The sequence below is a fragment of the Besnoitia besnoiti genome, chromosome VIII (assembly GCF_002563875.1).
Source record: "Besnoitia besnoiti strain Bb-Ger1 chromosome VIII, whole genome shotgun sequence".
In the NCBI taxonomy this organism is placed as follows: Eukaryota; Apicomplexa; class Conoidasida; order Eucoccidiorida; family Sarcocystidae; genus Besnoitia; species Besnoitia besnoiti.
The window spans coordinates 118160-132213 of record NC_042363.1 but is presented as its reverse complement, the minus strand read 5'-3'; the positions used below and the strand labels follow the sequence as shown (position 1 = coordinate 132213).

The 14054-nt window shown below is 58.6% G+C and overlaps 3 protein-coding genes across 3 annotated transcripts; all 3 read right to left on the bottom strand.

Annotated features, from left to right (window-relative positions):
- Nucleotides 1–649: 649 nt before the first annotated feature.
- BESB_081510 (EGF family domain-containing protein) lies at nucleotides 650–1594 on the bottom strand (the record flags this gene model as incomplete). Its single annotated transcript, XM_029366501.1, has 1 exon — nucleotides 650–1594. The coding sequence occupies one exon, from the start codon at nucleotides 1592–1594 to the stop codon at nucleotides 650–652; it is 945 nt and encodes a 314-aa protein (XP_029216961.1).
- A 1929-nt stretch (nucleotides 1595–3523) lies between these two features.
- Nucleotides 3524–4480, bottom strand: BESB_081500 (EGF family domain-containing protein; the record flags this gene model as incomplete). The annotated part of the gene is made up of 1 exon (XM_029366500.1): nucleotides 3524–4480. One exon carries the CDS (start codon nucleotides 4478–4480, stop codon nucleotides 3524–3526), a length of 957 nt encoding a protein of 318 aa, XP_029216960.1.
- A 1923-nt stretch (nucleotides 4481–6403) lies between these two features.
- Nucleotides 6404–12681, bottom strand: BESB_081490 (uncharacterized protein; the record flags this gene model as incomplete). Its single annotated transcript, XM_029366499.1, has 10 exons — nucleotides 6404–6495; nucleotides 6927–7022; nucleotides 7366–7459; nucleotides 7606–7654; nucleotides 8294–8455; nucleotides 9027–9128; nucleotides 9552–9697; nucleotides 9894–11370; nucleotides 11943–12079; nucleotides 12400–12681. 10 exons carry the CDS (start codon nucleotides 12679–12681, stop codon nucleotides 6404–6406), a joined length of 2637 nt encoding a protein of 878 aa, XP_029216959.1.
- Nucleotides 12682–14054: the final 1373 nt, after the last annotated feature.

The window sequence follows — 14054 nt, the reverse complement described above, 5'->3', positions numbered from 1 at the left end:
CGGACAAAGGGACGCAGAGTATCGTCTGCAACAAGCGGCGCTCGCCGCGTCGCCGGCGATCAGACACTTGCTCTGATGGACCTACGCCGTCTAACGAGGGTCGCGGAGGGTTCGCAATCGTGTAAAAACCTTGGGAGAATGAGTTCTGGAGTTGTTTACAAGCAATCGCGCAGAAGACTCGGTAGACAGAAGAGTTGGCATTGAATTCAAAACTTGGAAACGCCGCCTCAAGGAGGCAGGCACCTGTGCAGCAGGTGCATTCCTCAGTTTCAGGGGCAAGGACGCGTTGGGGAAAGCGTAGAACAGAAAAAAACGAGATCGCTGAGCTCGGGTCCCAGCTCGTTTCATCGGCGACCCCTCCTCAGGGAGTAGGCAAAAAGACATCCCGGTTGACTGTGTGAGAGGATATCAGAACAGGAGAGAAGGCGCCGCCAGGCATTGACCAAGGCGCGCGGGTGCAGGGTTGAAGAAGATCTCGGGGTTCTTCCCCCGGAGGCCTTTTAGCCGAGGCCTATACGTCGTCGGCGCTGAAGCCCGACCTGCCGCCAGTTGCCGCAATGGAAGATCCGGTTGCATCCGCATGGGCGGGCGGAGTGAACCTGCGCAGTGGCAGAGGGCGAGTCGTGGAGTGACTCGCGGGCACCGTCTCTCACGCAGAGGCTGCGCAGTACGGATTTCCGTTGCGTTGGAGTTTTTTGAATCCTGTTTGGCACTTGCAGTCATAGGTTGTCGTCGAGGTAGTTGTGCATTCCAATACGGCGTTGGGCTTCCCGCACGGCTGGACGGCGCATAGGTCGGGCTTCACGCAGGTGTCGTACCCGTTCAGCGATTGATTTATGTAGCCGGATTTGCAGATGCACATGTGCTCAGCCTCGCCGTTGAGGCAGTGGAGCGCGCCTTCGCCGCAGATGCCCGTTCGGCAGACGTCGACGCAGGCCTGGTAGCGGCCGAGCGGGTCCTTGACGAGCGTGTGTCCAGGGTAGCAGTTGCACTGGAACTCCGAAGGCTTGTCCTTCTTGGGCGAACAGATGCCGTTGTTGCACGGATTGCCAATGCAGGGGTCGACGTCGCACGTGATGCCGTTCCCTTTCCCGTTAGCGGGACACTGACACCAGACGCCGCCGTTGTCCGAGTCGTCGTAGTGGCAAGTGGAGCTTGGCGAGCATTTGTGGCACTGCGTCTTCAAGTTGCACTTTCCGTAGCTGAACTCCTCTTTTCGATGCCGGCACTGCCCCGCGTCAGACGTGCAGAGATCGCCGAACGAACCTGAGTTGCTGACCGCGAGTCTCGCGCAGCACTCTGGTTCGCGGCAAAACGCCCCCTTCTGCTTGGTCCCCTCGTTCGGGTACACGTCTGCGCAGCGCTGTCCGGGCTCAGCCAGCCGACAGACCCACTCGGACTGCGGAGGCAAGTCCTTGTAGGCAGCGACTGATCCTGCGAGGAGGCCGACGGAGACGACGCAGAGCGTTGCGACGCCCGCGCCGCCCAGCGGCGTCAGCCGCGAAGCTCGAGAAGACGTGGCGCGGGGGGGAGACAGCGCCTCGCGGCAGGCGGAGCCGCCGCGCTGTGGCACTTGAGTCTTAACAGCCTCCATTTCTCCAAGCTCGGAAGAGTCAACAAGTGAAAAACACATGGGAGCGACAGAGCGGCGGCGTCGCCAGCGTGTGTCGAGGACGCCGAGAAGAGGGGACGACAAAGCGAAGTACTGGGGACGAGACGGGCAAGACGACGGTCGGGTGGAGTGTGATACGCCCACCCCGAACATGGCCTGACAAGCTAGCGTCTCTCAGCCGCGCGGGTGAGTCCGCTTTTCGCGGAGTCACTGTCAGGCGCCTGGAGGAAAAAACTTTCGCACGGAAGTGCTGCGCCGCAGCGCCCAGCTGCCCGTGGCGCGCCGCGGCCGACGGACCGTCCCGAGTGAGTTCTGGAAAAGCGGAGTTGTCTGGCTCCGTGCTTAGAACAGCCGCGTCGGCTGAAACCGTCCAGATCAATTTGCCACGAACTCTCGTCTCCCCATGCTAGTGAAGGCGTGGCGTGTCCGCAGTCTCCACACCCACTCGGCGCGGCGCGGGGCGCGTAGCAGAGAGAAGTTGGGCACCGACACAACGCAGCCAGCCGGTTCACGACGCCTTCTACCCACGCACTCCACGCGCAGACCGAACGGAAGATGATTTTTCTGTGCATAACGCCGAAATTTCGGCGCTGGGGAACGAACTGAAATAGGGTTACCTTGGGATCGAATCCGCAAGCGGCTCCAGAGCCGCATCGCGCGACCCGCTCACTACGATGTTGAAGCACACAGTCGTTGCACTCGCCTGGACGCGCGGTGAAGTCCGACCGCTAGCTGGGCCTGGAGACTGGGCAGGGGACGCGGGAGGTGTTCTCCCTCGCATGCGGGTTTTACGTCTCAGGCGGCGTGGAAAGAACTCTCCAAAAACCGAGTCGAAAAGAGTGCATCAGCGACAGAGAAGTCGTTCGCTCGTACCCGGACGAGTGGCGGATCGCGCCAGGCGACAGGCCAGCCTTCCACATAAGTGGTGACAGTGTACTGCTCAAGAAAAGGCGAAAGAAACGGCAGCGTGACAATTGCTTCGCATAGCGTAGGGTTCGGTTCAGTGCGAAGAGACCCTCACTGTGCAGCACGGGTGCAGAGCCTCGCAGCTGAGGTGTTGCGTCCACACCTGCCCCACGGGGTGGCAGTGTGCCGCTCTTGCCCACTTCGTGAGGCGGAGTAAAGTGTTTTTTCGTCCGAAACCCCGGCCTCTAATGCGCCAGCCTCGTCCCTAGTATGGCTGTCACGCAAGGATGTGGCTGACAGGCATGTCCTTTCGATACAGCTCAAGACGTCACGTCCTTCGGTGCCCGCTCGACCTAAGCGAAACACGCGCCTGCACACCAGATGTGCGGAGGCCACACACCTTGATTCCACGAGTGAATACCTATTCTGAGTGAGCTTGCAGATGCAGCAGCCTACAACTGTGCCTCGCCTACATATTGGCTACCTAATTGCTTGAGTCAGTGGACCCGCTCCGGTAGCGGGTAGCAGGGTCAATGCGCTCGGGTACTGACGGAATCGCCAGCATCTCGGGTAGTTTTAATGTTTTCCTTTCTACGTCAAGACGGCAGCCTCTGCCTCTATGTCACAGACTTATGCAGCGAAGCCCAGGCAATTGTGTCGCAAGGAACCGTCGATGTGCACGCAGCATGGCTTGGATCGCTGTGTCTTCGACCGGAGGGCTGCGCGCCTTGGCGGGCGAGAGGGAGGTAGAAGGCATGTTAAACGCGAAGTGGTCGAGGAGAAACGCGTCTGTGTAAAAGGCAGAACAATCCTCGCATAGTTTAAAAAACAGCGGGTCCTGCGACGGCGTTCGTCGTAGGCGCTCGCGAAAATTTGCCAGCGGCACAGGGGGAGGGCCTCGCCTTTGCTTGTTCGAGACCGAAAAAAATCCGAAGCGCTTCGGTTTGTCTCCTGCGCTAGACAAGACTCCGGAACGCCTCAGAGTCCCTCCGTCCTCGGCACGGATCACTTTTTTCGGCAGAAAGGCCGATTCCGGTTGGTGGCGAGCTCGTGATCGAGGTTGCATGTGCATTTGTACTCAGTCGTGGAGACCGTCTCACACGATTTCACCGCACTCGCGTCCCCACAAGGGTTGACTAGGCAGAAGTCGGGCTTGACGCAAGTGTCGCTTCCATTTACAGCCATGTTGACGTATCCATCCCCGCATGCGCACACGTGGCCCGCCTGACCGTTGTAACAAGCCAAGGCGCCTTCGCCGCAGACGTTCGTCGCGCAGGTGTCTACGCAGGCCTTCACGGCGCCCGTGCTGTCTTTGACGGCGGTGAACCCAGGGTAGCAGGCGCACTGGTAGTCGTTGGGGTCGTCCTTTCGCGGCGAGCATGTCCCGTTGTCGCAGGGCGACCCCTTGCAGGGATCCGTGACGCAAGAAATGCCGTCGCCCACGCCTGGCGCCGGGCAGTGACACCACACGCCGCCGTTTTCGGAATTGTCGAGTTTGCATTTGGATGCCGTCGAGCACTTGTGGCACTGGTGAGTCAGGTCGCATTTGCCGTAGCTGTACGCATCCTTGTAGGAGCCGCATGCGCGGTCGCTCCGCGGCTTGCACACGTCACCGAAACCCATCGAGGGCGAAAGACCTGTCCGTGAGCAGCAGTCATCCTCCCGACAGATTCCACCCTTCTGACCCGTGTGCTCGTTCGCGTAGACGTCCGCACAACGCTGGTTCCGCTCAGAAATGCGACACACCCACTGCGCCTGCGGCGGAAGAGTAATCGCCGCTGACGCGGATTGAGGCGCATGCCACAAGTCCAGCAGAGAGGATCCAAGAATACAGAAAAAAAGAGAGACTGAAAACTGTGTTGATAACCCAAGCGCCCGATGGCAACAGCTGCCACGGCCCCTGGCGGATGCGCCGGGCGCGCGGAGACTTGCGCTGGCGCCTTCTTCAGTTGAATTCCTCATGGTGCCAATGCCAACAAGGAAACTGGTTGCCTGTATGAGTGCCGTTTTTTCCCTGTCGATGAGCGCTCGAAGGCTCTCACTCCTGTTTCGAAATCCGGAAGCTGCACGGCAGAAACGTCGCCGACGGCTGTGCGAGTTGGAGGGTCGGGGCGGATCTCGCCTCTAAAGGGCGCTGTCTATCTCTCAAGATACCCCCACCGCTAACTAGAGGCAAAAAACTTGTTTGTGGATACCGTAGGACACTCTCCGACTTGCTGAATTGCTTAAGTCGCGGCGCGACGGCCTGGCGCCCGAGCGCCGGCGCAGTGCAGGGGACAGGAGACGACGAGGCACGGGACACACGGCAACGGCGCGGCGCACCGCGCATGGCGCGCGCCAGTAACAAACGTCAAAAATGCCGAAACCCGCTGCGGCAGAAACCAGAAGCGGCAAATCGCACTCTGATTGGAGGGAGGCACTGCCACGGACTGCGAGTTTGCAAAAAAATGGGGAGGAACCGCCGCGCAGTTCATCCCACGCACTGCCAAACTCGCCTCACACAAGCCGACTAGCCGTTTCGGGCCCCGCCTCTGCAACAAGACTCGTTTGTGCGCTCTCCGAGTACCAGAGGCCAAAATGCAGACACCTCGGAAGGTATTCGCTTCTCGTCTCAGAAGGCAAGACTTTTCAGTGACAAATAGGTTCTTCTGTGCGGCCGAAGGGCCGTTTTTTCTCCAGGACAATTCCTCGCCGGGCGGGTTCCGTATCGCTGCGCAACCGCGCCACGCCCTTTCGGGGCGCCGTCGCCCCGCCGCTCCTCGCGGCGCTACCCCCTACCCCTTGCCACGCACAAGACGCTGCAGCGCCGCCTCCGCGTCGATTCACGTAAGCCCCGAAAAGGCACGGGGTACCTGCAGCCCCCTCTGCAGCCTGCGGGTCTGGAAAACCCACCTAGAGAATTAAGATTCTCAGTCTACACATGCGGGCGACACACATGCGCGCCACCGATCTCGCGAGCACACGCGTTCCAAATCGGCCTCTAGCCGGCTGGGACGGGTTTCACAGGCCGCGCGTTTCGCTTTCACGCCACGTGTGTTGGTAGGTCACTTCGCAAACACTCCGAGGGGAGGTGGCTGAAAGGCTGTCTTAAGTTCTCTTCTGGTCGCTCGAGTCTGCTCAATCGCGCGAAAGGGTGGATTGGTAAGGAAACAGGGAAGCCGCTGGCGTGGCGGAGTCGTGCATGGTGTTCATTAATCAACAACAGACACCGTTGTGGTGTGTTTGGGGCGTTCCATTGAAGTTCTCGCGAAGGGCGACTTGCTGACTCGTCACGCTACGGCCGGTATTCACACTACAGTGTCGCGTAAATGAACGTAAACGGTACCGCCATAGCGTGTACCGGTCGAGCTTCTCTACGCTTAACCATGCATACCAGGAGGAAAAGGAGTTCACCCAGTAAAGTTCTATGGAATAGTTAAAACTGTAATTTTACATTAATGATAATGCAGTTGGCGATGGACTTGTCATCTTAACCAGTACACATTTCAGCCATGTCATTGCTGAAGCTATACCTGTACTCTTCACGAAAAGTACCTACAGCTCCTTAGTTGCTGACTTGCCTAGAAGTTCTTTAATGTTACGTGACGTGCGGCTCTGAGTGAGCACTGGAGCGCCTCCGGCAGCCTGCTCAAATTTATACTTCATCAATGTCGACCCTATGTCAAGAAAAAGCCAGTCAGTCGCCCCTCGCGATCTTTTGATCAACGCATGCGTGTGAATCCCGTGGACGCATGGTCCTGTGATCTTGACGCTGAGGACGTGTGGTTGCCGGCTGAGACCGACGTGGCAGCCACGGGCGCCGCGAGAGAGTATTCATATGTATTTCAGCGAATACGTGTGGCAAGAAAAGTTCGCAGCAACCGGTTCCGAGGTGCACGCGCGAATTTACCAGCTTTTCATGATTCTCTCTGCCGTCCATTCTACTGACGGCACACCGAACCGACTCCATCGGTCGCTGCCGAAGAATCCGTGGAAACCTGCAAATACATACGAGCACCAGGCGAGAGTCACGGAAGGCCACTCAAGCCGGAAAACGCCGCTGTCTACGCTTGCGCTGCAGTGAATTTCGCTCTCAAGAATCCTTGCGAAGGCGAACGGTTCGCGAGGCTCAACTGGCGCGACACCGTCGATCCAGGTCATCAGCCGCACACGTTCAGAGCTTGGGAAGTTCTTCCTCACGCAGCAGGATTGTTGAATACTAATGGGAGCTAACACATGCAGATGTAGATGTACATAGATATGAGAGGTAGATCTAAAGATAGATGCAGAGATACATATAGGCATAGGTAGTGATATACGTGGGCATATAGATAGATAGACAGATAGATAGATAGGGTGAGATTTGTGTGTCTGTATCCGTCTTTCTGTGAAGCTCGCGCGAAGTTTCGAAGTGTCTCGGGGGACGTACCTGGAGCGACGTACAGGCCAGTCTTAACTCCTTGTCGGCGCAGTTTTTCGTGGAACAGCACGCCGATATCATACATGATATCGTGAGTGAAAAGCACTGCGCAGAAAAAACCAGAAATTCGAGGCAACTTCAACCTGTGCACGAGCGCACGCCCTGCATCACAAGTAGATAGTACTCCTCTGTGCTGCGTATTCATATTTGAGGCCTTCGACTCATACTCTTATTCCCCTCTCGCGACGGCATCGTTCAGGCGCGCCGCCACGCCAGCCAACTACCGTTTGAATCGTTTAAAACGCTGAACGGGAACTCCCGAAAGCGGTGCGCTTCAGCTACCAACGAAGAACTCTCGGTTTCCTGCAAAGCTGCAGTTCAAATCTTTTCTGTCGCACAAAGGTAGTGCAGCTTCTTATTTCTTCGCGAAACCCGCTACGATGCGCACCGAGGAAGGTCGGCGGAAAGCGCCGCAGGAGATCCGCAGGCGTTGAAAAGGGCCTCTGGCGCCAGTCGTCGGGCGCTCCAATTTCCTCAGAGTACTGCAGAAGCACGGAAAAACAGAACAGAAACTCTCCCTTTGTCGGACAGATCGCGCAGATCGCCATCCCTCTCACCCTGATGTGCTCCCCCCAACCTCCTCCCCCCCCTCGCCTGCAGTCAGGTCGGTCTCGCTTATCTTTCTTACCAGCATGGAGAACCACACGTCGCGCTTGAGGTAAAACAGAGATCCTTCGCTGCACACAACAGGTTTACACGCGCTTGCACCGCGTCAAACACCTCTAGTATCTGATACAAAGAGGTTCTTTCGCCGCGCTCTTGTCCCTGGAGCACTCTTCTCGCGCCTTCACAGCTATTCACACCGCAGCAGGCCCGCGAACGTGAGCAGCAATGGCGAGCTTCTCGTTACGTCGGAACATAGATGTATGCATATATACATATATATAGGTGTGTACATATATGTATATATATGTATAGATATATACATATACATGTCTATGGATTTACGCAAGCCCAGAAGGCCCGCCAGAGTCGACACATGCAAGCATATATTCCGACTGTGATCCGCCGGAGGGGCGCGCATCCACAAGAAGAAAGCGCTGGGAGTCAGCACAAACCGAAGACCTGTGAGCGCGCCATGTGACGCCCCCCGTTGCAACGCCTGAGGCCTGCACCCGTCAGGTCAAGGGGATGAAACACATTTGCAAAAGAGAGCCGATTTTCCACGCGAGTGGCCGCGAGGCAGCTCGGGACCGGCAGGCGAGCCGCGCCGCAAACGAGGAGGCCGTCATCCGAAGAGTCGCCCAGGCGCCTTGTGTTCACTGAATCCAACAACTCTGCATGCAGACGCGGAGAAGAGACCCTCTTCGACTCACACGATCTGCGATCTCGTCGCGCAGCCTCGACAGAGAGAAGGGTAGACCAGGGCGAGTGCGCGAACGTGCGATATCCACGGAAACTCGTCCGCGCGCCGCAGGGCCTCTCCCACTGCTGCAGCCGCTAGACTGCCTCCGCCACTGTCGCCCAGCACAGCCAGTCTGAAAAGAAAATGAGAAAGTGCAGCGGGGGGTGGAACAGCCTGCGCAGAAGATATCCTCTTCTCGAGGGGGCGCGGCGTCGGCTAGGATGAGCACACCGTAGATACGCACGCGCATACAGCGCATGTCCACTGTGCCCCCTCTTGCTCAGAATTGATTCTTTTTGAGTGAGGTTTAGGCACAAGGTTCGCCGTTGGCGAGTCACTGGCGCAGAGACCGGAGGAAGACTTCTCGCATGGCAGCGGAAATGGAAGAACTCGCACACCAGGAAAAAGGACCTTTCGCGAATCAGGGCGACCTGGAGAGGAGAGAGGCCCCAGTTAGCAAGGCTGCCGGGAGGCGCATGCACGACAGACAGAAAGGGCTACAAAATCCAGGTCTTAACTGTATTGATGAGGGGAGAAGGCGGCAGAGACGCCGCAAAAGGCGTCTCTGCCGCCACAAAGAGGGAAGAAAATACAGAAGAGCAGTTCAAGCGGCTGGACAGCGCAGCAGTTGGAAACGAGCGGGACAGAGCAGCGGCAAAGAGGCATCAAGAGATAAAGCGCCTCTCTTGGCGCTGCAGAAGTACCTGGTTAGGTCGACGTTGAACATCTCTGCATTGCCGGCGACGAACGAAATCGCCTGAAGACAGTCCTGCAGCGCGAGCGGGAATTTGTGCTCGGGCGCGAGTCTGACCAATCGAGAAGCCGAAACGCGACAGACAGAAGAGGCGCCGGTCGACCCGATTTTCCCAGAGAGGCAGAGACGGGAATGAGAGCGCTTCAGCTCGCCCCTCATACAACTGTGAAGGCTCGCAGTTCGGAGCACCTCTCAATTGCTTCTCGCCGTGCAGACCCTCTGAGAAGACTCACAGGCGCCCAGGAGACGGAGGCCAGCCAAACGCCCCCCGACGCAGAACGGAAACGAAGGCCATCGAGAGCCCAACAGAGGCGCGCGTGGCTGGCTCAGGCAAGTCGCCCGCAGAGCCGCGCCGAGAAGCTGGCGGAAGCAGGGAAACGCAGCAGATAGAGCGAGCAGCTGTGTGGTCCTCTCTGCGTGAACGCTTTTTCGCTTTTCGTTTCCTCTCTCTCCTGGGTCGCCCTTGGAGACTGACCTGTAGTCGATTGCAAACACGAGGGCGCCGCTGGGTGCGAGCAGGTTGCTGAGGCGTCGGAGGAGCTTGTCGTAGCCGCGGTGATCGTTCATGACCAGGCCACCGCCGTGGATGAAGAAAAGCGCGGGGCGTCTCTTCTCGCTCGCCTAGAGGTTTCAAAAGACGACACACGACCCACTTACCCGCTGCCGCAGGCATAGACGAAAAGCAGCTGCAGCTAGCAGGCAAACGAACCGACAGACCTACACAGGGACAGGCGCGAAAGCTCTGACCGCCCCCTCGCGCCCCCCACCCCCCGACGCTTCTCTACGTTTGCTCTCTGCTGGCTCTGTGGCCTCTCACCGCCATCCCTCCCTGCGTTCGATTCCGAGTTCGGCAGAGGGGCGCCCACAGCCCTTCGAGTCTTCTGCAGGATACGTCCGCCGTTTCCGCGTCGCCCTCAGCGCCGCTTGGCTCTCCGGTTGCGCGCCGTCTCTCTCTCGCGTGAACTGCGCCCGCCGAGTTGAGCAGCTCGGCAGCCACAAACTCAGTGTGCTTTTCGACGACTTCGGAAAGCAGGCCGTCCGCCCCTGGGGCTTTCTCGCCACTTATTACGCTCCTGACTTTCTCTTTCCAAGTCCTCTTCTGTCCTGGGTCGACCTTTTCTTCAGGGCTTTGAATCACATCTTCCAGCGCAGCGATCCGCGCGTCTTGCGGAGTTCTCACTGTCTCCGCCCCAGCTCGCAGCTGCGCGAGAAGCGTCTCCTCAGGGGGGTGAGAACTCGGGTCTTCGACTGCGGCGTCTTGGGCGCGCTTCATGTCGCCTCTCTGCGGCGCTTCGCCTCCGCCAACGCTGGCGGCGCGCCGCCCCGGACTCCCCTCCCCCTGCGCTTGTCTTTCGCCGATTTGGTGAGCTCTGTATCTCTCCTCGCCAGCGTCACGCCGCGCGCGGCTCGCTTGGCGGGTTATTGGCGCGGCGGCAGAAGCCACGGGCCGGAAGGTGAACAGACGCAGAAGCTCCAGGGCCTCGGCGAAGTGTTCCTCTCGCTCGAGCTCTGTGGCGTCTGCGCGGGGCGCAGGGAAATACGCGGTGATGTTGACAGTAGGCAACACGAGCGACCCCTGCATGCGCTGCGTTTCCTCGCGCGCGCGGGATTTCAATTCCTCTTCCAGGCTGACAGGCGTCGTTCCGCGCAGTGCCCCGGCCTCCTCGGCTCCGCGCTCAGCGGACGAAGGCGGCAGTGGAGGCAGCAGACGCCAGTACTGTCGACTTTCGTGGGTGTGCGAGACAGGAATTTCCGCAGCCCCCTGTTTCGCCTGGCGATACATCTGCGCTGTATGTATCCCCCGCGGGTCTGTCGAGGACGAGCCGTCGGCGTTCCCCGAGGAGTCACCGGCTGCGTGAGACAAAGACTGAGAATGTGGAGGCGTTCCCCCTTCCTTGTCTCCTCCGCCTGTTGACACGAAGTACCCTGAGACTCTGTCTCGCACGCGGCCTACGAAGGAGCGAATGCTCTCAACTGCGCCTCCGCTTCTCTCCGGCGCTTCGCCCGCGCTGCCGCGGGTCGTCAGGTCCCTCGTTCGTGCGGGGTAAATGAATGAGGCAGGGTCCACAGGCGGAAGAAGGAGGTCTGGGTGCTCGTAGATCGACACTGGAATCCCTGGAGAAGCGACGGATGCGCGCGAGAGAGGCAGACTGTGCGCGACGACAGAGGCGAGCGAGTAGTCTGATGGTGACGCAGGGATGAAAAACCGCTCGTCGAGGCTGCGCGGCTTGAGACGCCACGAGTGCTTGAAGGCAACCGGCTGCATTTCCTTCATCAGCGCCGTCGCCATAACTCTACGAGGGAACGAACACGGTCAATAGGAAGGGCGCACAGACACCCGAGTTTCATCTGCGCATGTATTTGCCAGCAAGCGCATGTCTCAAGGCACCGATTGAGAGCAAGGAGGGACAGGACCTGCTGAGAACGCGGCTAGCGCTGGAAAAACGGAGTGACGCCGCATGCAGGCCAGTAACGCGGAGAGGACGCTCGTGGGATGCAGTGGGAGCAAGGCGGAAGGCTATTTGTGGCAATACTCCTCTAGTCCCGTGAAACACGTGGACGCGGACGGCGTCATACACCTACACGCATTCTTCTACATCCTACAGACCGTATCGGTAAGTGTGTATGCATCAGCTTAAACGCGTTTCACATGCTACTGAGGGTCAGTCAGTCCGGAGGGCGTCCCGCAATTCTTTCCCCTCTTCTATAGGCGCATGTCCGGTATACTGTGCTTTAGTGGGCGTCAGCGCGCGTCTCCTCTCTCTAGGTCGCCCGCCGACGCACGCTTTCTCGCATAAATCCTCAGTACCGGATGTTTGATCTCGCTCTCGGTTGTACGTACACCTGTCACACCGCCGCTGCGTACCGGTTAGCTCGCTTGCGAACAATTGCCATGGCGCTTCGGTTGAAAGCGTAGTAGCATGGAGTCGTCGCAAAGTCGTCAACGAAGTGGATGAATGCCCAAAGGTTTTCGTGAAAGGACAGCTCAGGGTCAACGAAAACCTGAGACACCCCCAGCAGACGGCAGCAGAGAAGCAGGCCCGCTGTAACTGTACATCGGCAGGGAGAGGCTGGCGGCGGCCGATGAATGTCTACGAAACTAGCCTCATTTACTCGCTACCGCAGCGCTGAGGAACCGAAATGCAGCACGGAAAAAGCCCCATACGCTTCTGGATTAGTCGCTATATTCCTCATGTAGGGATGTATCCCACTTCCAGACGATTCGGCACAGGGCACCGCTTGAATGCAGGACGCACTCAAGCATGTCATCAGGGTCAAGTCGTTTCTAGTAGGGCTGCCCATGGGCGTTTTCGGCTGATTACCTGCCATCCGACGAAGGCAAAGAGCGACAGGACAGCCGCAAAAAACGCTCTCCTCAGGCAGCTCATAGTTGGGTCTGAGCCGGGAGCAGGCAGGGGCACGCCGCGGCGCAGGGTTTGACACGAAACGCCATTTCCGGTTCTCTCTGGAATCGCATGGACAGGAGAGGGCGCGGACGTCGCCTCGCTTCCTTGCGCGTCGGTTTCAGGAACCGTGAACGGCTGCGGCTGCCGCCGCCTGAGGCCCCTGGCGCGAGGCGAGGCAACAGAGAACTTTTTCTCCATGTTTGCTGCGAGCGACAACAGAAAGTGACAGAAGACAGGGCGGAGGAGCTAGAGAAATCCACACGCCGAGTGGCAACGAGGGTGAGGGGAGCAGGGGGATGGAGGGAAAGGAAAGCGAAGGCAGATCGAGGAGTGGAAGACAAGGCAGCCGCTCTTCGCGCGAAGATGTTTCCCAAGAAGCGAACGCTTGTCAAGAACACAATGGGAGCTGAGACAACCCAAACCTGTTGTCCTTCATCAGTACGCTCAATCCTCGAGCCACGAAAGACAGGAATTTGAGGCCAAAAGAGGCAAACGGCAAAATGCGCACGCGTCTGCCTTTTGACTGCAACGCATGCACCCGCAGAGGCTGTAGACCGGAATCCTCCTGCGTCTGTTCGAACTCGAGAAAGGGCTTGTCCCCATGCGCAGAGGACGTCGTCCAGCACACAGCAGGGGAAACGCCAAAACGACTAGGCACTGAAGCTTCCCCGCAGCTGTCGAGTGAACCCGGTTCGCAGAATCGTGTGCATGCCCATATGGAAGGCGTCGTGTCAACCCCCGTCGACGCCTCGCACGCGCGTGCCGCTTTCGGCTTTTATCATCCTACGCATGCGGATGCGCGGCGTGAGCCCTCTGCGACTGCAGAGAGGCGGGCGACGCGCCTCTACTACACGCTGGGGGAAGTGTGTGCTACCGGAATTTGGAGGCGCTGCCCAGGAGCGCGTCTTTGCACCCGAACTCTCCAGCCTCTCTGCGCGCGCCTTCGCAGCGAAGCGGGCCTCTGCTGCCCCCACCGCGACGGGCAGAAAACGAAACTGCGAGAACTGTTTGCGTATCTACAGATCTATATACGTGGACTACACGTACATATGCGTATATGTATATATATATATATATATATATATGAAGGTATAAGTATACGACATTACTATATATGTGACGGGCGACAGTTCTGGCTTGACTGAAGGAATGTGCTTTGTGGGTAGAATCAGCTTTAGACGCGGAGAGAGCTGCGAGTTCGCCCCCGGTCGATGCGAGTGAGGGAGGGTGACACGCAGACGGCAAAAACAAGTCGAAAGATACGGGCGACAAGCGCCAGTCATGCCTCTCTCGCAGCCGAGCCACGCCTTCGCGTCTTCGGTCGCCACAGTCTCCAGCAACGCGCCAAGAAAAGAGATCTTCCGCAGTTGCTCTCCAGGAGTCTGACACTAGCTCCAAAGTCCCATTTTCTCTCGGATTAGGGTTTAGGGTTCTCCCCCGCCCCTCCTCGCTCTCCCCACAGCCTCCTCTCCCTCGTCTCGCACAGACAGCCCCCCCTCCCCGCCCCTCCGGCGCTGCTGCCTCGCGTCCGAGGAGCTGACGCCGGTTTCGCGGCGTTTCTGCTGGCGCGC